Source organism: Hylobates moloch, unplaced genomic scaffold, assembly GCF_009828535.3.
Source record: "Hylobates moloch isolate HMO894 unplaced genomic scaffold, HMol_V3 SCAFFOLD_11, whole genome shotgun sequence".
Classification (NCBI taxonomy): domain Eukaryota; kingdom Metazoa; phylum Chordata; class Mammalia; order Primates; family Hylobatidae; genus Hylobates; species Hylobates moloch.
The window spans coordinates 22,132,389-22,158,032 of NW_026652286.1; the positions used below are offsets into that span (position 1 = coordinate 22,132,389).

The following is a 25,644-nucleotide window of genomic DNA, read 5'->3' on the forward strand; positions in this document are numbered from 1 at the left end:
TTTGAATTTTAAGTGTTGGGGAGCCTCTTGAATTGTAATAACAATGAGTTACATTATCTGATTTTTCATTTTATTTTCTTTAGTTCTCCATCCCTTTGTAAATATTTAAGTTAGTTTCAACTCCAAGTTGCCAATTTATTTGGCTTCTCAGAAAGTAGCCTCTAACGGTAAAATGAGAATCGCTTGTGCAGTCTAGCTTTTTCTTAAAGAATAGAAAACAGAATTTCTCCTCTGATTTTTACCTAGTTGTACTTAATCTTTCTTGTAGACACAGAAGGGCCTGAAGCAACTCCTATGTTATATTCAAGAAATCATCCAAATTTGGATCCTTTAATGATCTAAGGAACAGCTGGCTCATTGCAAATGGTCTCTGTGTCATCTCTTTCACAATTGATATTGGCCCATTACTTCACAATTTACACTGAATTAGATGGAGATAAACTTTAAGATCCACAAAATTACCTCCTCCTGTCAGGAAAATTATCTGTAACTTAAAAATAGGCAAAGAGATTATTGGGTGTTTTTTGTTGTTATTTTTCCAATGCAATTCCAGGCTTGCAATTTTGATATAATTTATATTGATTGGGCTATTTTAAAATTCTGTAAAAACAAATATAAACTTGCTAATTTTTGTCAAGTAGAGATGCAAATAATTCCTTTCTGGTACAACAGATAACATTCAAATTATGGTTTTGGGCTCTGCTGGACAAAAACTACATTTGTACATAAGCCAACATCCTAAACCATTTCTTGGTTACATTTTCTATATATAAAAGGGAAAAAATGCAAGATAGGGGACAGGACTGTCTTTCAGCTCCAACTTGGAGGGATAGAGCAGGGCATGGAAACCGACATCATGAATTTTATCTCCAAAAACTACCACAGGAACATATCAGGAAAGCGGAGAGAATCCAAAGACCCTTCGAAGGCGGTGGATTGCCACTGCAGGCACCCTGGGGCAGCCAAGGAACTGTGAGTCAGCCGCTTTCTCTGCTAGGAAGCTTGTAGCCTGGGGCAAGCTCTCAGCCCTGTTCACTGGCTGCCTGGCAATAAACTTGGTGCTGTTGCAGGGGCACAATGAGAGTGAGATCAGCGTTTTGGGCTGCATGCTGCACAGTACCTGGGTGAGGCCTGTGGCTGCCAGCTTTCCCCTACATCCTTGGTAAGCTGTGTGACACAGCAGAGACAGCCAGAATTCCCCGGGTACACAATTCCATTGGCCTGAGAACCACACCCCCAACCCCAAGAGCAGCTTCAGCAAGTCTTGCCCAGTGGGAGTCTGAGCTCAGACACACCTAACTACCCCCACCAGATGGTCCTTCTCTACCCGCCCTGGTAGCTGAAGACAAAGGACATAATCTCTTGGGAGCTCTATGGCCATGCCACTGCCTGAAAAACCTGAATACTTATCCAAAGGTAACCCCTAGGGCAAACTTGTATCCTCCCTATACAATCACAGCTGATGCACTCTTGAAAGCACCACCTCCTGGTTCCAGGTCAACCAACACAAAACCAGCACACTTAAAAAAATGCAACCAAGGACCCTCAGAGAGTCCACTTCACTCAGCTGCTTCCTCCACAAGAGTAGGTTCCAGTGTCCACAGCTGAGAGATCTGAAGATGGATCACATCACAGTACTCTTTAAAGACACTCCCCAGTAAAAGCCAAGAGCCCGGTAGCTATGCTGGGTGGCTAGATCCTGTAAGGAGATAATAATCATTGCAGTTCAGCTCTCAGGAATTCCCATCCCTAGGGGAAATGGGAGAGTACCACATCACAGGAGCACCCTCATGGGACAAAAGAATCTGAACAGCAGCACTTGAGTCCCAGACCCTCCCTCTGACATAGTCTACTCAAATTAGAAGGAACCTGGAAAGCAGTTCTGGTAATATGACAAAACGAGGTTCTTTAATACCCTCAAAATATCACACTAGCTCACCAGCAATGGATCCAAACCAAGACAAAATCTCTGAATTGCCAGAAAAAGAATTCAGAGGGTAGATTATAAAACCACTCAAGGAGGCAACAGAGAAATGTGAAGTCCAACTTAAAGAAATAAAATGAAAATATACAAGATATAAAAGGAAAAATCTCCAGTGAAATAGATAGCATAAATAAAAAACAATCACAACTTTTGGAAATGAAGGACACACTTAGAGAAATGCAAAATGCACAGGAAAGTCTCAGAAATAAAATCTAATAAGTAGAAGAACAACTTCAGAGCTTGAAAACAAGACTTTCTAATTAACCCAATGATATGGTTTGTCAGTGTCCCCACCTAAGTCTTCATCTTGAATTGTAACTCCCACGATTCCCAGTGTCATAGGAGGAACCTGGTGGAAGGTGATTGAATTATGTGGGCAGGTCTTTCCTGCACTGTTCTTGTGTTAGTCGATGAGTCTCATGAGATCTGATGATTTTAAAAAGGAAAGGTTCCCTGCACAAGCTCTCTTCTCTTGTCTGCCACCATGTGAGACATGCCTTCCATCTTCCACTATGATTGTGAGGGCTCCCCAGCCACTTGAAACTGTGAGTCCAATAAATCTCTTTCTTGTGTAAATTGCCTAGTTTGGGGAATGTCTTTATCAGTAGCATGAAAATGGACTAACACAGTACCAGTAGAGTGTGGCACTGCTGAAAAGATACCCCAAAATGTGGAAGCGACTTTGGAACTGCGTAACAAGCAGAGGTTGGAACAGTTAGGAGGACTCAGAAGAAGATGACAGGAAAATGTAGAAAAGTTTAGAAGTCCCTAGAGACTTGTTGAATGGCTTTGACCAAAATGCTGATAATGATATGAACAATAAAATCTAGTCTAAGTTGGTCTCAGATGGAGATGAGGAACTTGTTGGGAACTAGTGCAAAGGTAACTTTTTTTTTTTTTTTTTGAGATGGAGTCTTGCTCTGTCACCCAGGCTGGAGTGCAGTGGCTCAATCTCGGCTCACTGCAAGCTCCGCCTCCCGGGTTCACGCCATTCTCCTGCCTCAGCCTCTCCAAGTAGCTGGGACTACAGGCGCCCGCCACCATGCACGGCTAATTTTTTGTATTTTTAGTAGAGACGGGGTTTCACCGTGGTCTCAATCTCCTGACCTCGTGATCCGCCTGCTTCGGCCTCCCAAAGTGCTGGGATTACAAGCGTGAGCTACCACGCCTGGCAAAGGTAACTCTTTTTATGTTTTAGCAAAGAGACTGGTGGCATTTTGCCATGGTCCTAGAGATTTGTGAAACTTTGAACTTGAGAGAGATGATTTAGGGTACCTGGCAGAGGAAATTTCTAAGCAGCAATGCATTCTAGAGGTGATTTGGGTGCTGTTAAAAGCATTCAGTTTTAAAAGAGAAACAGAGCATACAAGTTTGGAAAATTTGCAGCCTGACAAGGCAATAGAAAAGAAAAATCCCACTTTCTGAGTAGAAATTCATGCCAGCTACAGAAATTTGCATAAGTAATGAGGAGTCAAAAGTTAATTACAAAGACAATGAAGAAAATGTCTTCAGGGCATGCCAGAGGCCTTTGCAGCAGCCACTCCCATCACAGACCTGGAGGTTTAGGGGGAAAAAAATGGTTTTGTGGCCTGGGCCCAGGATCCCTCTGCTGTGTAGAGTGTAGAGACTTTGTTCCCTGCATCCCAGCTGCTCTAGCCATGACTAAAAGGGGCCAATGTACAGCTTGGGCTGTTTCTTCAGAGGGTGGAAGCACCACGTTCTGGCAGCTTTCACGTGGTGTTGAGCTTGCAGGTGCACAGAAGTGAAGAATTGAGGTTTGGAAACCTCTGCCTAGATTTCAGAGAATGTATGGAAACACCTGGATGCTCAGGAAGAAGTTTGCTGCAGGGGTGGGGCCCTCATGGACAACCTCTGCTAGGGCAGTGTGGAAGAGAAATGTAAGGTTGGAGCCCCTACACAGAGCCCCTACTGGGGCACTGCCTAGTGGAGGTGTAAGAAGAGAGCCACCATCCTCCAGATCCCAGAATGGTAGATCCACTGACGGCTTACACTATGCACCTGGAAAAGCCACAGAAACTCAATACCAGCCCACGAAAGCAGCCAGGAGGAGGGCTACACCCTTTTACAGGGCCAGAACTGCCTAAGACCATGGGAACGTACCTCATGTATCAGCATGACCTGGGTGTGGGATATGGAGTCAAATGAGATCATTTTGGAGCTTTAATATTTGACTGCCCTGTTGGTTTTTGAATTTGCATGGGGAGTGTAGCCCCTTTGTTTTGGCCAATTTCTCCCATTTGGAATGGTTGTATTTACCCAATGTGTGTACCACCACTGTATCTAGGAAGTAACTAACTTGCTTTTGATTTTACAGGCTCATAAGTGGCAGGGACTTGCTTTGCCTCAGATGAGACAGTGGACTGTAGACTTTGAGTTAATGCTGAAATGAGTTAAGACTTGGGGGACTGTTGGGAAGGCATGATTGGTTTTGAAATGAGAGGGTATGAGATTTGGAAGGGGCCAGGGGTGGAATGATATGGTTTGGCTGTGTCCCCACCCAAATCTCATCTTGAGTTGTAACTCCCACGATTCTCATGTGTTGTGGGAGTAACCCAGTGGTAGGTGATTAAATTATTGGGGTAGATTTTGTGGCACTGTTCTTGTCATAGTGAATGAGTCTCATGAGATCTCATGGTTTTAGAAAGGGGAGTTTCCCTGCACAAACTCTCTTCTCTTGTCTGTCACCATGTGAGACATACCTTTCATCTTCTACCATGATTGTGAGGCCTCCCCAGCTACATAGAACTGTGAGTGAGTGCAATACACCTCTTAAAAAAAAAAAAATGCCCAGCATCAGGTACGTCTTTATCAGCAGTGTGAAAATGAACTAATACACCCAATCTGACAAAGGCAGAAAAAAAAGAATAAAGAAGAATAAACAAAGTCTCCAAGAAGTTTGGGATTATGTTAAATGACCAAACCTATGAATAACTGGTTTTTCAAGGCAGAAGAGAAATCTAAAAGTTTAGAAAACATATTTGAGGGAATAATTGATGAAAACTTCCTCAGCCTTGCTAGAGATCTAGACATTGAAATATCAGAAGTTGTAAGAACACCTGGGAAATTGATCACAAAAGGTTGTCAGGTTATCTAAAGTCAAGACAAAGGAAATAAAAGCTGTAAGGCCAAAGCATCAGCTAACCTATAAAGGAAAAACTATCAGATTAATAGCAGATTTCTCAGTGGAAATGCTACAGGCTAGAAGTGTTTAGGGTCCTGTCTTTAGCCTCCTAAGACAAACAATTATCAGCCCCAAATTTTGTATTCACTCCAACTAAAGTTCATAATTGAAGGAAAGATATGGCCTTTTTAGGCAAGCAAGTGCTGAGAAAATTAACCACTACCAAGCCAGCACTACAAAAATTGCTGAAAGGAGCTCTAAATCTTAAAAAATATCCTCAAAACACCCCAAAATAGAATCTCCTTAAAGTATAAATCTCATTGGTCCTATAAAACTATAACACAATGAAAAAAATAAAAGTGTATTCAGGCAACAAATACCACGATGAATAGACTAGTCCTCACATCTCAATACTAACATTGGAGATAAATGGCCTAAACGCTCCACTTAAAAGATGCAGGGTGGCGCAGTGTATAAGAAGTCAGTAACGAAGTATCTGGTGTCTTCAAGAGACTCACCTGACACATAAGGACTCACATAAACTTAAGGTAAAGATGTGGAAAAAATATTCCATGCAATGGATGCCAAAAGTGAGCAGCAGTATCTATTCTATATAAGCTGAAACAAACTTTAAATCAACAGCAGTTAAAAAATACAAAGAGGGACATTTTATAATGATAAAAGGACCAGTCCAGCAGGAAAATATCACAGTCCTCAATATATATGCACCTAACAAACAGTGGAGCTTTCAAATTTATAAAGCAATGACTACTAGACCTAAGAAATGAGATAGACAGCAACAAAATAATAGTGGGGGACTTCAATACTCCACTGACAGTGGTAGACAGGTCATCAAAACAGAAAGTCAATAAAGAAACAATGGACTTAAACTATACCTTGGAACAAATGGATGTAACAGATATTTACAGAACATTCTACCCAACAATTGTAGAACATACATTCTATCCATCAGCACATGAAACTTTCTCCAAGATAGACCATATGATACGCCATAAACCAAGTCTCAACAAATTTAAGAAAATCCAAATTTTATCAAGCATCTTCTCCTAGTAGAGTAGAATAAAATTGGAAATCAACTCTAAAAGGAACCCTCACAACCATGCAAATACATGGAAATTAAATAGCCTGTTCCTGAATGATCCTTGGGTCAACAATGAAATCAAGACGGAAGTGAAAAATTCTTTTAAGTGAATGATAATAACGACAAAACCAGCGAAATAAGAACAAACCAAACCCAAAACAACAGAAGTAAAAAAAAGTAATCGAGATTAGAGCAGAACTAAATTAAATTGAAATAAATAAATACAAAAGATAAAGAGGTGGTTCTTTGAAAAGATAAATATAATTAATAGAGTATCAGTGAGATTAACCAAGAAAAGAAGAGAGTAGATCCAAATAAGCTCAGTTAGAAACAAAATGAGAGATATTACTACTGATACCACAGAAATAACAGGAGATCATTCAAGGCTACCATGAACACCTTTATATGTGAACAAACTAGAAAACCTAGAGGAGATGCATAAATTCCTGAAAACATACAACCCTCCTAGATTAAACCAGGAAGAACTAGAAACTCGGAACAGACCAATAACAAGCAGCAAGATAGAAATGGTAATTAAAATGTTAACAAAAATAAAAGTCCAGTATCAGATGGATTCACAGTTGAATTCTATCAGACATTCAAAGAAGAATTGATAGCAATCTTATTGACACTATTCCACAAGAGAGAGAAAGAAGAAATCCTCCCCATATCATTCTATGAAGCCAGTATCAGCCTAATACCCAAACCAGGAAAGGCCATAACAACAACAACAAAAATATGACAGACCAATATCCCTGACGAACATAGATGCAAACATTCTCAACAAAATATGAGGTAACAGAATCCAACAGCATATCAAAAAGATAATCTGCAATTATTAAGTGGGTTTCATAACAGGGATGTAGGGATGATTTAACATTCACAAGTCAGTAAATGGGATACACCATATAAATAGAATTTTTTAAAAATTCACATGATCATCTCAATAGACACGGAAAAAGCATTTGACAAAATCCAGCATGTCTTTATGATTAAAACGCTCAGCCAAATTGGCATACAAACGACATACCTTAATGTAATAAAGCTGTCTATGATAAACCCACAGCCAACATTATACTAAGTGGGGAAAATCTGAAAGCAGTTACCCTGATGAATGGAACAAGACAAGGATGCACACTTTCACCACTTCTGTGCAATCAGTACTGGAAGTCCTAGCCAGAGCAATCAGACAAGACAAATAAATAAAGGGCTTCCAAATTGGTAAAGAGGAAGTCAAACTGTTGCTGTTTCCTTATGACATAATTGTATATGTAGAAAACCCTAAAGACTCATCCAAAAGGACCCTAGAACTTAGGAGGATGAAAGGTAAACAAATACAGCAAAGTTTAAGGATATAAAAATTAATGTACACCAATTAGTAGCTCTGCTATATACCAACAGAAACCAAGCTGAGGATCAAATCAAGAACACAACACCTTTTATAATAACTACAAACCAAATACTTAGGAATATACTTAACCAAGGAGATGAAAGACCACGACAAGGGAAACTATAAAACACTGCTGAAAGAAACCATAGACAACACAAACAAATGAAAACATTGATGAGTAGAATCAATATTGTGAAAATGACCATACTGCCAAAAGCAATCTACAAATTCCATGCAATGCCCATCAAAATACCACCATCATTCTTCAGAGAACTAGAAAAAACAATCCCAAAATGCATATGGAACCAAAAAAGAACACGCATATCCAATGCAAGACTAAGAAAAAAGAAAATTTGGAGGCATCACATTACCCGACTTCAAACTATATTATAATATCATAGTCAGCATGGTACTGGTATAAAAATAGGCATATACATCAATGGAACAGAATAGAGAACCTAGAAATAAAGCCAAATACAGTCAACTGATCTTCATCAAAGCAAACAAAAACAAAGAGTAGGGAAAGGATACCCTATTCAACAATTGGTGCTGGGATAATTGGAAAGCTACATTTAGAAGAATGAAACTGGATACTCGTCTGTCACCTTATGCAAAAATCAACTCAGGATGAATCAAAGACTTAAATCTAAGATCTGAAACCATAAAAATTCTAGAAGATAGCATTGTGAAAATCCTTTTAGACGTTGGCTTAGGCAAAGACTTCATGAGCAAGTACCCAAAAGCAAATGCAACAAAAAGAGGTAAATAGATGTGACTGAATTAAACTAAAAAGCTTCTGCACAACAAAAGAAATAATAAGAATTTAGGCCGGGCGTGGTGGCTCAGGCTTTTAATCCCAGCACTTTGGGAGGCCGAGGTGGGTGGATCATGAGGTCAGGAGATCGAGACCACGGTGAAACCCCGTCTCTACTAAAAATACAAAAAATTAGCCGGGCGTGGTGGCGGGCGCCTGTAGTCCCAGCTACTCGGAGAGGCTGAGGCAGGAGAATGGCGTGAACCTGGGAGGCGGAGCTTGCAGTGAGCCGAGATTGCGCCACTGCACTCCAGCCTGGGCGACACAGCGAGACTCCATCTCCAAAAAGAAAAAAAAAAAAAAGAATTTATAACCCCCAGAGTGGGAGAAATTCTGCACAATCTATACATCTGACCAAGGACTAACATCTACAGTCTACAAGCAACTCAAACTAATCAGCAAGAAAAAAACAAACAATCCCTTTAAAAAGTGGGCTAAGGACATGAATAGACAATTCTCAAAAGAGGGTACACAAATGGCCAACAAACGTATGAAAAAGTACTCAAAATTACTAATTATCACGGAAATGCAAGTCAAAACCAAAACGTGATGCCATCTCACTCCTGCAAGAATGGCCATTAAAAAAAATCCCAAAATAGTAGATGTTGGAGTGGACGTGGTGAAAATGGAACAGTTTTATACTGTTTGTGAGAAGATAAACTAGTACGACCACTATGGAAAACAGTGTGGAGATTCCTTAAAGAACTAAAAGTAGATCTGCCATTTGATCCAGCATCCCCACTCATGGGTATCTACCCAGAGGATAAGAAGTCATTATACGAAAGGTGTACTTGCACATGAATGTTTAACAATCACAAAAATACGGAACCAGTCCAAATGCCCATCAATGAATGAGTGTATATGAAAACGTGATATACACACACACACACACACACACACACACACACACACACACACCATGGAATACTACTCAGTCATAAAAAAGAATGAAAGAATGGCATTCACAGCAACTTGGATGGAATTGAACACCACTATTCTAAGTGAAGAAATGGAGAATCAAACATTGTGTGTTCTCACTCATAGGAGGGAGCTAAGGTATGAAGACACAAAGGCATAAGAATGATACAATGGACTTTGGGGACTTGGGGAAAGGGTGGGAGGGGGCTGAGGGATGAAAGAAGCCACTGGATAAAGTGTACACTGCTTGGGTGAGGGGTGCACCAAAATCTCGTAAATCACCACTAAAGAATTTATTCATGTAACCAAACACCACCTGTTCCCCAAAACCTATTGAAGTAAAAAATTTTCAAAAATTAAAAATTCTGTATACACTTAGCTTTCCAAGTGCTCTTTGAACTGTTAGTAACATATTACTGTTCATTTTTAAATTGATAACTTGAACAAAATCTTTGATATGTATACATTTGATATTTGGATGGAATTATGATTTTGCCATTTGACGATTAGACTTTAATGGTCTGATATGTCTTTTCTCATGATTAAGGCTCAAGTTTCTTCTTCTTACCACCCCCAAGAGATGTCCCTAGGTGTCTGTAATCATTACAAATACAAGTCAAATTCAAAACCTTTTGCTTTTAAGAGAAAATAAAATCAAAGTTTATTATGATTTACAAGAGCATAGAAAAAAATGAAAACAGTAAATTCCAAAAAATGTCTTTGCTACAAAGATCATATCACAGACATTCTGCCTGGAGGCTGACTAGATGACTATCAGAATGATTACATTCCAATCATTCTAATAATCATCATCTAATAATTGACCGTTACTATTTTCAATATTATCATACATTCATGTACGAAGAGGATATAAGTTGCCCATATGAAGACTTGGTGACACATTCTGGCATACTGTTTGCTACATAAAAGACAGGGTACAGGAATGAGGAAAAAAGCAAATTTGCTTTAATACTAGCTGAAAAAATAAAAAAAAAAATACTGCCATTACTGGGGAGTGAATAGACCTTCTTTTTAAGAAGCTTGTGATTCCACTGTTTTCTACTTGGAGCAAGACAAATTGAGAATAACAAGGTAGACTTCATATAAAAGAAAAATACCAAAAAATACTGATTACCTAGGCAGTATTTTATATATATTATATATATTTTTATATATAGTATATGTATTTTATATATAGTGTATATATATATATACTATATATATATATGGCTGGTACCTTAAAATTGAGTGTGCAGTGGTTTATTGTGAGTATATAATTAAAAAGCGGCTTCCTAGGATTTAGCTGAAAAACATATTTTGTGGTAAATCTAGTACGTGACACAAAAATCCATATGTGTATTGTGAACCTCTGATTAGTCAGATGTGGATGTCATAGCTAACACCTCTATACTAGGGTATCACCTAAATTATTTGTGTGGGTAGCATGAATAATGTAGTAATGTGAAATATATCTAATATGTCTCTATCTATGTCAATATCTATCTATTTATATACCTGTTTACTGACCTATCTTTATTTCAAATCCTTGCATCATTCTCATTAGGATAATTTATAGTTCTTAAGTAGCCAGACTATTTAATTTTGTCCATTATATTAACACTTCTGTGTGGTGATTTGGAAGGAAAGAATAAATTGTCAACACTCGTGTTCTGAAAATGTTAAATATCTATCTCAAAAACCCACAGCTTGTCTGAACACTCTTTCATGCAACAAAAATTTACTCTCTATTTCATTAGCATGTAACCTTAAGTTTTTAACTACATCAGTTTGTTATTAAACTACATGTATCTGACACGAAACAAAAAAAATCTAAAGAAGAGTTGTTGGTGTCGGCACACACGCATACACAAACGTCGTTAAATACTCTGGAATATGAAACATGTCAAAATAGACCACTAATTACACTACAAAATTTATTGTCAATTGTAGCCAGAAAATTGATATTAAAAAGAGCACTGCTCCTAAGTAAAATTATGCAGTGTATTAAACTATGTATTTAAATTAACAAGATGTTAAACTAAATCTAAAACCAAGCTATCAGACACGTCGTTTAATTTTATCCCTTAAGAACTGTGCTTAGAAGTTTACAATGCATTTTTACTTTTGTTATCCCATTTTGTCCTCATAGCAATCCTGTGAGGTAAGGAAGGCAAGTGTCTTTCTCCTTGGTCAATAGGCAAGGCTCATTCATTTCAGGAAGACTGAATACTCTCCTCAGTTCACAAGCATAATTAGCCTGCGAAGGGCAGAGCCAGGGCTTAAACAGAAAACATTTTAAGCCAATTTCAGTGTGATTCTCACTACAGGGCTATGACAAAGAAGGAAGGAGGCCAGTGAGAAAGTGAATTTTTCATTTATTCATTCCATCATTTTTTGTTAAGACCCTACTTTGTGCCAAACTTTGGATATGCAGTCATGAAAATCAGAGATAAAATTTCTACTTTAAAGGAGATGATATTTTAGATAGCCACAAGTCAGTATGGAATAATGTCAAGAAGTAATAAATGTTAGGAAAACAAATAAAGAAATGGAGATAAATGACGGAATTGGGGCATCTGGGTGGAGATGATATTTTAGATCAGATAATCAGTATACACTTCTGTGATAAGGTGGTATTTGAGAAAAGCCCAAAAAGAAGTGAGAAATTGGATACTGAAGGCATAGCAACCCCGGAATAGCAGTCTAAAGAGGAATAGAAAGACCCTGAGAGGAGGTATTTGAGAGTGTCAGACATATAGACAAGCTGCTGAGTAAGACTTTGGTCGAGTAGTAGGAGATAAGGCCAAGAAATGCACAAAAGGGGCTGGGTGCCACGGCTCACACCTGTAATCCCAGCACTTTGGGAGGGTGAGGCTGACGGATCACTTGAGGTCAGGAATTCGAGACCAGCCTGGACAACATGGGGAAACCCATCTCCACTAAAAATACAAAAATTAGCTGGGCGTGGTGGTGCGTGCCTGTAATCTCGGCTACTGGGGAGGCAGAGGCAGCAGAATCACTTGAGCCCAGGAGGCAGAAGTTGCAGTAAGCTGAGATCTTGCCACTGCACTCCAGCCTGGGCAACAAAGGGACCATGATGAGAATATCGTATCAAATTAGAAGTCATAAGAACATTTTAGGGGAGAGGTTCCACGATCTATGTTTTAAATGAGCTGTTATGGCTTTTTTGTGGTGTACAGACTATAGGTGCAAGGGTGAAATACAGTGACACTTTATGAGGCAAGTGTAATAGTTGTAGAAGTTTAAAAAGGTTTTATTTTAATATTTTGATAGATTTTGTGAGGTCTAGGTCTTTCATGAGTCATTCAGTTTCACAGAGACATGTCTTACTTATTTCCTTAAAAGACATTTTAATGTAGATTAGAAAATTTTCTATTCTCAAGCTGTCCTGTAAGACGTGAAAGGATAAGAAATATAATAGTCTACTAGGTTTTGAAACTTTGATGTTGGAATAAAGAAAGATTGAAAAATAAGTGCTCATTTCTCCAATAAGAATAAAATTGCATTTGGAAAAATATATGAGAGCTAGTACAATCATTTCTATCATAAAATTTGAAATATGGTTCTCTTGACTGTTTCATTGGTGTTTTAAATATCTCTTGCTTTTCCATAAAATGCCAAATAAAGCCTATAATTTTAAAATTTTATACCTATTTCCAATTAAAAAAACCTTTTCCATTTCTTTTCGCAATTGTGTGTTAATGAATACAGAATAAAATAAAAAGGAATAATAAATATTATAATTGCTAACTTTAAAAGTTTACAGTAAAACAGTAAGTATAATCAGTAACAATTCCTATCTTTTTACTAGTATTTCAAAAATGAAAAGGAAAGAATGTCTTAACTCTCAAAACACAGGGAGAAAAATCACTATGTTATCATTATATGTATTTTTTAATGCCTTGTTTTCTATAATACAAATACGAAATGTGGAAAATTTTACCACAAGCAACACCCTTCTGTCAATCAGTGTTTGGGAAACATAGACTTAACCTTTTTCTCATGTATAAGTTGAGAAAAATGACACTTATTCTTAAAGTTGATATCACAGTAAAATGTGATGACATGTGCAACACAACTCAGGAAGTAAATACAGTTGCTCAACAATGATATTAATAATTTCTCATCTCTTTATAGGTAACACAGTATAATAGAAAGAGGTGTGTTAAGCCATTTCAGGTTAGAAATCCTTTAACATTTGTTGTGTAGATTTGAAAAAGTTGTATCATCTCATTGGAAATATAATTCCTCAACTGCAAAGCAAGCAAAATATTATTCACTTACAAGTGTGTTTAGAAGGCTTAAACAAACAAAGAAAAAACATGTATTGTTTCCTTATATGAAGAGTTTTGCACATGGTAGGTGCTCAATTAAGTTTAGTTTTTTCCTCTTACCCCTCCCCAGCATCTCTTCTCTTCCATGAAAATTTCTTTTATAATAGTTAATGTATATAAGAGAAATGGCAACATTTGTTGTATTTTTTACAATCCCTGATGCCAGCATACTGATTGCTGTCTTCACGTTATCTTAACATGATCGAAGTATTTGCTATCATTTTTCCTCTGAGCTCATGGTGGTTCATCTCTCTCTCTCTCTCATTTTATATGATTCACAACAAGAAAAAAATGTCTTCACTCAAGTACCTTGCCCTCTTGGATCCTTTAGAAGGTGCATTTTCTTATTTTTTAAAATTTATTTATAACTGTGTTTTAATTTCAAAACAAATCATTTTTTTAATAAAAAAGATGAAGTGGTTTATCAATTTGTTATCACAAAGCCATCTGAATTTGCTTCTATTCTCTCTGTCCACTGCTCTTGTTTTTGTATTTATTGCTTTGTTCTACATCATAAAAGAGACCAGTTTAATTTCTTATGCCACCTCTCAAACACATTTAAATACCTCAAGATAGTTAAGTCAGATGTATAATTAAGCAACCAGTAGTTCTAGCACACGGAAAATATATATAACAAGGAAAAACAAAATGAAATTAAAAAATCCACCCACTCCAATCCCCCCCATCTCATTTAATTAAGAGATGAGAAAGGTTGAAGACCAGAAACAAACATCCTATTTAGAATATTCAAAAGGGAAATAACCATAATCAAGAACCAGCTTGCTTAGAAATACGTTTGCATTTTGAGCAAGTTTTTTTTCAATATTAGCACTTGTACCAAATGGAATTTTCACATTAAAATGATTTAATTCAGTGTTACTATTCAGAAAAAGCCAGAAATTGGCAATAAATAGAGAAAAAGATTAAAATTCACACGATGGAATACCACATGCTTACCTAAACAATGACTAAACCCAGTTGTAGAACTATAGCATGAGTGTCATACTCAGAGGCAGTACAAGCCATGTGGATTCTGATATAAATTAACTACGAGGCCGGGTGCCTTGGCTCATGCCTGTAATCCTAGCTAGCAGTTTGGGAGGCCAAGGCGGGTGGATTGTCTGAGTGCAAGAGTTTGAGACCAGCCTGGGCAACACGGCGAAACCACGTCTCTAGTAAAATACAAAAGAAATTAACTGGGTGTAGTGGCAGGCGCCTGTAATCCCAGGTACTCAGGAGGCTGAGGCATGAGAATTGCTTGAACCCGGGAGGTGGAGGTTGCAGTGAGCTGAGATCACGCCACTGCATTCAGGTAAACATAGGCAAATTGGATTCCTCTTTGAATAGCAATTCCTCATCTCAAGTGAAAGAATTAACTGTATTACAATCTACAATGCCATCTAACTTGAAAATTGTGTAATTATAGTCAACAAATATTACTGAATATATGTTACAAGCAAATATTTTGGTAGGTGGTAAAATTAATACAATATGGGCATGCTAACTGATGAATTGCTAACAATCTAATGCAAAAAGAGAAGTCTTAAAAAGTAACTAAGTAAATCCTATACATTGGCTCTAATACTGCTGCTATAAAGGAAATACTCTAGAGACACAAAGAAGGCAGCCATCCCGAGTATGGTGGTGGGGTTTAGGGTGTGAGAATTCACAGAGTTATGGATTAAATATAGCTTTGTACTGTATTTGTACATAGTCATTTTGGCCATCTTCTGACTATACATTTTAATGTGGTTTATATTTCTCATTTTATTTCCTCAAACTAATAAATTAACCCTAATTCCCAATACAAAAATAAAATTAGAGTAATATTATGACATACTCTAAATTCAGGTATTATATGACAGATACCCAGTGAGAAAACAGCCAATCAATTCAAAGACCTTGGAAGTTATACATTCAGTTTTATAATATCTGGAGGTAAGCCTGGTTATTGAAAAATGTCATTTGTAAGAATGCTGTATATGAAGCCAACTTGTTCAGATAGCGCGATGAAGTGTTGCCCAAGTAACAATGGTAGGTGGTCTCTGTCCAGCTCACCAAGGCATGAATAGCCTATGGTTTTTTAAAATTTATTTTTTAACAAAATATCTGTTAACAGTTAATTCAAGCCTGCAAATATCACACAATAAACATGGAAAATAACAAGCAAGGATTTCACAAATCTCTGCCAAAATTCAGTTCTAACTTGAAAAGGCTGGCAGACATTTCTCAGCTCTAAGACTTACTACTTTCTACACATTTTTTCCTCCCATTATCCCTAGACAATGCCATTCTGTTGAATAAACTCCCTTTAGTGAAGGACAGGCAAGCAAGTGTAACAACAGAAAACTGAGTAGGGCTCCTTGTGCTAAGCAAAGCAAAAGGCATTGTTGCTTTTCATTTCCTCAGTGCATTACGACAAATTAAATGTTTTTACCTCTATGAGTTGGAAACATTGCAAAACTCATTTAAATAGAGGACTGAATCTTAATCCTTAAATTAAAATAAAATGCATAATTTGTTTAATTGTAGATATGCTATAAAACAATATCAGGCACATTTACAAGCTGGAGGAAATGAGATGGGAAAAGGTATATGTATTTTTTTCTCTCGTTTGACTTCAATGTTGTCATTTAAGCAAAACTGCTGAGAATACCAAGTCATTCTAAAGTAAACATATTTTGAACTGAAAATTTAATATATCTCTAAGGTCTTGATGAGCCATTTCAAATTTTCTACATCTATTAAAACGAATCAAAGGACCAATGCTAATTCTTATATTCCTTGAAGAGGGTACAGGGAGCATGAGAACCTAGGAAGGTATCTATGAATAAACACGATCCCTGACAGCAACCTAGGGACTGTGTCCTTGGTTCACAAATCTTTGACATTAAAATTTCAGACTACAATTTTTATGAGAAATATTTAATAACTGTGATGCATATAATTATTGTTATAATCTTGAAAGACATCAGTGTCAGTTTCTTAAAGTAGGAACATAAAACTTTTATAGAAAAATAATCGAAGTTTATTTCTTAAGATGTTTTAGATTCCTGTGTCTTACTCAAGGCCTGCCCACATCCTAAAAGGAATGAATGGAATCTGCATATATGGTTTTACAAAATATGTTGGGGAATTTTAAAGCACCAAAAAGTTTGAGAACCATTCTTTTATATTCTATAGATGGAGATAAATTTAGAATATCTCAAAGCTACTTGTCTAAGATAACACAATTAGGAATCAGCAAAAGCAGGAGTAAAATGTATGTCTTCTTGAGTAACAGGCTAACTGTTCTCCCCCATATAAATCCATCTCAGGTGTGAGTAACTGGTCTGGTGACTCACTTTCTTCTTTATCCACTGAGAACTCAGGTATGCTTCTCTCATAGGAGAAAGTACTCAGTATAGTCACCTACCCACGAATAGGGTTGTTTTGTTTATTTTTTTCTTGGTCAAGGATATTTTTCTCATATTGAAACTTCGTAAATACATTTATTAATTGACTTGTGTAAATTGAAGGTGATCAGGACAGTTGAACATCTTGAGGAAAAACACCCATGATGGTTGTAAGTTGAAATGGGGACCAGATGCGTCCTGTACTTCCACTCAGAATCAAAAGCAACCATTTTTTCACTAAGTGATCAGGTGCGTTTCTAACTGCTGTTCACTGAGTTTCTGATGGTTATAGAATCCTAGAGTTGAAAAGGTTTCTCTAACATTACATTATTGTCACCCTCTTCACCAGCGTTTCAGTGCCTGAAAACATCCCATTCAGTTGCTTTTTATTATTTGGTAATACATTGTCTTATTACAGCCCCTCCAAATACTACCTCCCTCAAAAAATAACATAAAATATAAGCAAAAATAGAAAAAAATATTAGCAAAAGCACCCACTCAAAACAATAATATGAGATCATATTATTAAACACTGATCATAAAAATAACATAGAGACTGGTATACACCAAGTACCTATCATGTGATGGAGACTAGGCATATTGATTTTATTCAATATATCACTCACCAATATTCTTCTGGAAAATATCTTCTCCCACTGAATTAAAAGACTTAAAAAATTGAACCTTGATTTTTCCAGCAAATAGTATCGTTTAAGCCTTCTATTTTTCCTCCCAATCTCGTTTTTCCACTATACTTTGATTCCACTGAGTATTTCTGTAGCTTAACCACTGTGAGCACTGATCAAGTGGAAATGCAAGAAAATTTCCATTTATTCACTAACTGTTTCTCTCTGCCTGTAATCTCTGTGGTCCCTATTACTTTGTCATGAATACAGCTTTGGTTTCCTTGCCTTGTAGAAAAATGCAAACCCTGCTAATGCAGGGAATTAGTAAAGAGGCTCCGGAGACAGACTCCCATGTTCAGGTCCCAATAGAGTTGTTTCTAATACGAGGCTTTAGGCACATTTCTTAATCTCTTTATGTATCTATTTTCTCACAGGACATACTGGGGTTGTTGTGAGGCACAGAAGAGACAGTTTGTGTAAAACAAAATGCTGAATAGAATACCTCAGTATGTGAGGGTTATAGTGTTATTAGTACTGTTATGATTGCAGTTAATATCACACTTGTGACCTTGAGCATATTGCTTAAGGAAACTCTGAACTTGAGTTTCTTTCTATCTTAGAAAAATAAAATGGGATTTCTTTTATGGTTGTCTGATGATGAAAGGAAATTAAATGTGATATCCAGCAATATACCTGGGAAAGAACAGACACTTAAGTGCTGCATTTGCCCATGTTCCAGATGCCTGGTGGTTCCTCTTACCCCATTATGCTTTTTACTCACGTAAGAGCAAATCTGAACATGCTGCTCTGTTGTGCTCAATACAAAACAAGAAGGCCATCTATGACCCTGCCCAGGAGATACCATCTTCCTCCTGAACTTAATTTTGTTTCTTAAAGCATTAGGTAAGTGATAAATAATTCTCTTGATAAGGTTATGTGAGATTTGTATCTCATACCAGCTTTTTTTTTTCTTTTTCTTTTTTCTTTTTTATTTTTATTTTTTGAGATGGAGTGTTTCTCTGTTGCCCAGGCTGGAGTGCAGTGGCACAATCTCAGCTCAATGAAATCTTCACTTCCCCGGTTCAAGCAATTCTCCTGCCTCAGCCTCCCAAGTAGCTGGAATTACAGGCACCTGCCACCATGCCTGGCTAATTTTTGTGTTTTTAGTAGAGATAGGGTTTTGCCATATTAACCAGGCTGGTCTCGAAATCCTGACCTCAAGGGATCCGCCCGCCTCAACCTCCCAAAGTACTGGGATTACAGGCATGAGCCACTCTGCCCAGCCTCATACCAGCTTTTTGATGAGTCTCACAACCTCAGAATAGAGCATACCTTATATACAGTTACATAACAATTAAAAGACCTAAGATCAGTCCATCTACCCACTATCAAAACCCATATTACAGTCAATCATCTCCACCTATATACCCACGATTTAGGAGGCTTATTAGAACTTTAACTTCATTAAAATGCAAATATATCAGAGTAGGGTAATGCAGAATACTTATTCAATATTATGCTAGAAATGATGTGTTTAAAATCTCAAACAGTGAATCTGAGATTTTCGTCGATAAACCTTCTGAATCTAAACAACCCAGCATGTGTAATAGTGGGGAGGCATTGGTAAAATGAGGATTTCCGAGAATTACATTTTTTTCACTTAGAATTTCCTGAGACATTGTTGGGGTAATTTTCATTTATAAAACCCTTTCAGGTAGTTCTTATGCTTATTTACATTTAAGAACAATTGATTATGATTTTCTAACCTTACCTGCACATCTGCTCTCTTGGATAACTTTAAAAAAATACTATGCCCTGACTCTAATAACAACGATTCTCATTTAGTTGTTCCTGAATTATTTCTGGATCAGTATTTTGTAAAAATCCTCCCAGGTGATACCACCTTACAGTCAAACAGAGATAAAGACTGCTGACCCCAGCTTTGCAAGGAGATTCAACATAATCCCTACTGATAGCTTCCTTCTTATTCACAGCTCATTTCATTCAATTTCATTGCTCATTTTGTCCCTTAAGCATATTTGATTTTGTAAGCTCTGAATATTGAACATTTTCTATGTTAGAAGGTATAGATTCTTAGAAGTAGAAACAGAAAGACAGCAATTTCCTGGGGAATGGTTAGAAAAAGAACCTCTACATGGTGTGTTAGTGAAATGACTCAGAATGGAATTGTGGAACCTGGTGATGGGAAAGGAGACAAGACAGACAGACAGAGAGAGAGAGAGAGAGAGAGAGAGAGAGACATCTGAAAGAAAAAGAAAGTGAATGAATTGGGGAGAATACTGCAATTTGGAGCAGGATTGCTCTTTAAACCTAAAACAGAAACTTAAAATCCTTTAAGATAGACACAGCAGACAGCAAATCCCTTCTAAGGTGTCACAGTTAGTAGTCTTACAGTCTTACACATTTTTTGGAAGTTTAAGAAAAGTAGGACAAAACACAAACACATCTTCCTTAAATATTACCAGCTACATAATTTGTGGGTCCAAGTGCAAACCTAACATATGAGGTTCCCCTGTATAAAGAGCTGAGAAATTGTGCTGTTACAGGTGATACATAGAAAATTTTTCCTTCTCAATTTGGTACGGTGTTTTTTGTTATTGTTTTTCTTATTTTGTTTTGATGCTTTTATATTAAATTGTTAAATGTAGAGACAATTATAGATTCACATGCAGGTAAAAGAAATAATACAGAGATCTCATGTATGCTTTAACCAATATGCCTCAATGGTAACAACTTGGAAAACTATAGTATACTATCACAGCAAGGCTATTAAATTGACACGAAGTATAGAACACTGCCATCATTGTAAGAATTCCTCATCTTGGCCTTTTAGGGCTGTATGCACTTTTTTTTTTTTTTCCCAAACTTACCCTTCCTAGTACTTAATGCCTGGCAACTACTAATCGCTACATCATTGCTAAAATCTTATCATTTTATGAAGGTTATATAAGTGGAAACAGATGTAACCTTTTGAGATTGACTTTTTTTTTCTGTTTAACATAATTCTCTCAATGTCCATTCAAGTTGTGTATCAGTAGTTCATTCCTACTTAGAGCTGACTGGTATTCCATGGTATGAATGTGCCATGGGTTTGTTTAACCATTTATCCATTGAAGGACATCTGGGCTATTTCCAGTTTTTGGCAATTATAAATAAAATTGCTGTGACCATTCATGGACAGGATTTTGTACAAGTATACGTTTTTCTTTCTCTGAGATAAACGCTGAAGAGTGTGGCTGATTAGTCATACGGGAATTGCAGGTATAGGTGTTTAAGAAACTACCAAATACTTTTCCAAAGTGGTTTTCATCTTACACTATCACCAACATTACATGTGTGTTTAAATTTCTTCATATCCTTGCCAGTATTTGGTATCGGCGTTATGTTTCTTTTTTAATTATTATCTTAGCTACTGTGATAAGTATGCAATCATATTTCTTTATAGTTTTAATTTGCATTTCATAGATGGCTAAAGGTGTTTAACATCTTTTCATGTGCTTGTTAGCCATCTCTATATTCCTCAAAAGATCTGTTCTTGCCTTTTGCCCATTTTCAAATGGATGGTTTGGATGGTTTGGGTCTTTACAGTTGAGTTTTGAGTGTTCTGTATTTTATATAGCAGTATTCACTCAAATATGTGGCTTGCAAATATTTTCTGTCAGACTTTAGCTTGTCTTCTCATCCACTCTTAATAGGGTTTTTCAGAGAACAGAAGTTTTAAATTTTGATGAAGTTCAATTTATCAATTTTTTGTTTTATGGACTGTGTTTTTGTGTCAAGCATATGAACTCTCCATAATATAGATCTCAAAGATATTGTTGAGATTCTTGTTTTAAATATTTTTTTTTATTGAACAGTGGATATTTTGGCTATATGATATGGACTTACAGTTCCATGTAGCTGGGGAGGCCTCACAGTAAGGGTGGAAGGCAAGGAGAAGCAAGTCATGTCTTATATGGATAGCGGCAGGAAAAGAGAGGAGAGGCTGTGCAGGGAAACTTCCCTTTAAAAACTCATCAGATCTCCTGATACTTATATACTATCATAAGAATAGCATGGGAAAGACCTGCCCCCATGATTCAAGTACCTCTTATCAGGTCTCTCCCACAAGAGGTGAAAATTCAAAGTTGCTTCCACATTTTCAGGTATCTTTTCACCAGTGCTCCACTCTACTGGTACCAATTTACTGTATTAGTCCATTTTCATGGTGCTGATAAAGACATATCCAAGATTGGGCAATTTACAAAAGAAAATTGGACTTACAGTTCACTTGGCTGAGGAGGCCTCACAATCATGGAGGAAGGCAAGGAAGAGCAAGCCATGTCTTACATGGATGGAGGTGGGTAAAGAGAGGAGAGCTCTCTTATAAACCCATCAATGGGCTTATAAAGGGGAGTTTTATAATTCCATCAGATCTCATGAGACTTACTCACTTTCACAAGAATAACACAGGAAAGTTACCCATGATTCAGTTACCTCCCACTGGGTCCCTCCCACAACACATGGGAATTCAAGATGATATTTGGATAGGGACACAACCAAACAATATCAACTAAGAACCCAAAAACAAATGCAAAACAACAACAACAACAACAACAACAAAAAGATAAATAGATGAGACTTAATTATACTAAAAAGCTGCACAGCAAAAGAAGTAATCATCAGAGTAAACAGATAACCCATATAGTGGGAGACAATTTTCATAATCCATACATCCGACAAAGGACTAATGTCCGGAATCTACAAGGAACTCAAACAAATCAGCAAGAAAAAAAATTAATCCATCAAAAGTGGGCTAAGAACATGAATACACAGTTCTAAAAAGAAGATATACAAATGGCCAACAAACATGAAAAAATACTGAATATCACTAATGATCAGGGAAATGCAAATCAAAACCACAATGTGATACCGTCTTGCTCTTGCAAGACTGGACATAATCAAATGATCAAAAATAATAATTGTTGATGTGGTGAAAAGGGAACACTTCTACACTGTTGGTAGGGATGTAAACTAGTACAACCACTATGGAAAACAGTGTGGAGGTTACTTAAAGAGCTAAAAGTAGGTCTACCATTTGATCCCGCAATCCCACTACTAGATATTTACCCAGAGGAAAACAAGTCATTATACAAAAAAAGATACTTGTGCATGCATGTTTATAGTAGCATAATTAGCAATTGCAAAAATATGGACCAGCCCAAGTGTCCGTAATCAACAAGCGGGTAAAGAAAGTGTGGTATATGTGTACCATGGAATACTACCCAGCCATAAAAAGGAATGAAATAATGGCATTTGCAGCAACCTGGATGGAATTGGAGACTATTATTCTAAGTGAAGTAACTCAGGAATGGAAAACCAAACATCATGTTCTCACTCATATTTGGGAGCTAAGCTATGAGGACACAAGCACAAGATTGATATAATGGATTTTGGGGACTCGGGGAAAGGGTGTTGGGGGGTGAGGGACAAAAGACTACACATTGGGTACAGTGCGCACTGCTTGGGTGATGGGTGCACCAAAATCTCAGAAATCACCGCTAAAGTACCTATTCATGTAACCAGACACCACCTGTTTCCCAAAACACTATTGAAATAAATAATAAAATAAAAATAATAATGTACTCTAAAAAGCAACTAAACTTTTCTACCTCAGCTTTTTTCTCTTTTTAGCATTTCCTATCTTTTACAGTGCTCTTGCTTTTCGTCTTTTTTGTATCTTTCCTCTAAATATATACAAAATTAAATTGGAAATTTAAATTTCTTCTGCCTTGCAAGTGAATTTATTTAATGTTTTGGAACTTTAACTTTAGTTTAACAAAACCACTAATCCAGGGTACTGAGATAGTATTGTTGGAGGATATAAAGATAGGTAAGGTTTGTCTTTGTGCTCATTATATACTTTCTAATTATTTAGATAAATCACTACCCTACAATGGAGACTCTGTAAAAACTTTGTAAGCAGTGTTGTATTTAGACTGAAATAATAGGTAACAACTTTATTTGTAATAACAAGAAAAGACACCAACAAAATCAATATCTTTGATATGATTATTTAAGGAGTGGTGGACTTTGGAATTATTATAGAAAACACTGAAGAAGGGCATTTCAGATAAAGGAAACAGCATGAACAAAAACATAAGTGATCCAGGAACAAGTCAGCCAGTTTGATTAGCTTTAGTGTAAGGTAGAATAATCATGGAATATGATGCTACAAGGGTTAGCAAGAAATTCAAAGATCGAACATCACAGCATGTAGTTAAGTGGAAAATTCATGAGGAGCCCTTAGATTTTCCAAGATATGGGTGTGACTTGATTTGAGCTCTTGTTAATATGATGTGACAGCAGTGGGTGGGCAGAGCACTAAGTCTTTTTAAGGCAATGAAACTATTCTCTATGATACTATAATGATGGATACATGTTACATCATTACATATTTGTGAAAACCCATGGAATACGTAACACTAAGAATGAACTCTAACATAAACCATAAACTTTGGGTGATGATGTGTTAATATTGATTCATCGATGCGAAAATATGTATTACTACCACAGTGCTAAGGCATGTTGGTAGTAGAAGAGGTTGTGAGTGTGTGGGGGCAGAAGATAAATGGAAACTCTGTGTACTTTCCATTCAGTTTTACTATGAACCCAAAACTGGTCTGAAAATAGAGGCTATTAAACAAACCAATAATAGAACAGATTGGGGTAACAAAAGAATGCACTAAATTATCAATGGAAATAAAATCTACAGAAAATAGGTATAATGTTCAAAAAAGGGTTAGAAACTACAAGATTTGGAGAATTGAGTAGAAATAGAGAATGCATGATAAATGAAAAAAAAATTAGAAAGAGAAGGATGGTGTTAGTTTAGATAAAAAGAGTTTAAAACTTTGGGATGCCTAGATACGGATGTACTATGAATGTGCTATAAAAACCAAAACCTTAGCAAGAGTCAAGAGTAGTCTTTTACTTAAGTAGCTAAAATCTAATGAATGTCCAACACTTTTCCATAGTTTCTCAACTACAGGTGATTCCAGAGAACAAATGCTCTTTCCTGATGCAAGGCTTTCAGAAGCATTGTTCTGCCTACCTTTCTCTTCTCTTTTTACCTAATACATTTTTATTCATTCTTCAAAGTTAAGCTAAAATTTTACTTCAAAGAATGATTCCCTGGCTACGGCTACTATACATATTTGGTGAGTCTCCAATATTACCCTTTGATTTAACATGGTATTTTCCCTTTGTAACACTGCTCATAATTGAAATGTAAAATTTAAAAAATACTATGCTTTTATTTAGTTCATGAAATCTATGCAGTTTGGGCAGTGTATATCTTACTGACTGCTTTATCATTACTACTTGACACACTGAAATATCCATAGGAAGTAATTGCTATGTTTGTTCCTACAAAAATTTATGTTGAAATTTTATCTCCAATGTGACAGCATTCAGGAGGTGGAGCCTAATAGAAAGTGTTTTGACCTTTTCCTGTTAGGCGAGAGCTGCGTGAGGCGAGGGTCTCAGATGCCTTTTCTCGTTTTCATCATATAGACAGAACAGCTCTGATGCAAAGGTGGTCAATGTATCTGAAACCCAAATACCCTTCTGTAAAAAATGTGGCAAGCATCAACCTCACAAAGTGACACAGTATAAGAAGGGCAAGGATTCCTTGTATGCCCAGGGAAAGAGGCGCTATGATCAGAAGCAGAGTGGCTATGGTAGGCAGACAAAGCCAATTTTCCAGAAGAAGGCTAAGACCACAAAGAAGACTGTGCTAAGGCTGGAATGTGTTGAGTCTAACTGCAGATCCAAGAGGATACTGACCATTAAGAGATACAAGCATTTTAAACTGGGAAGAGATAAGAAGAGAAAGGGACAAGTGATCCAGTTCTAA

General features: G+C 36.8%; 1 protein-coding gene across 1 annotated transcript; it reads left to right on the forward strand.

Annotated features, from left to right (window-relative positions):
- Positions 1-856: 856 nt before the first annotated feature.
- Positions 857-25,644, forward strand: LOC131384654 (large ribosomal subunit protein eL42-like). The gene is made up of 2 exons (XM_058446924.1): positions 857-972; positions 25,302-25,644. Exons 1-2 carry the CDS (start codon positions 857-859, stop codon positions 25,642-25,644), a joined length of 459 nt encoding a protein of 152 aa, XP_058302907.1.

Coding starts and splice junctions, on each gene's coding strand:
- LOC131384654 (XM_058446924.1), top strand. CDS start 857: ATGAATTTTATCTCCAAAAACTACCACAGGAACATATCAGGAAAGCGG. Junction 973..25,301: donor CCTGGGGCAGCCAAGGAACT/GTGAGTCAGCCG, acceptor TTCATCATATAG/ACAGAACAGCTCTGATGCAA.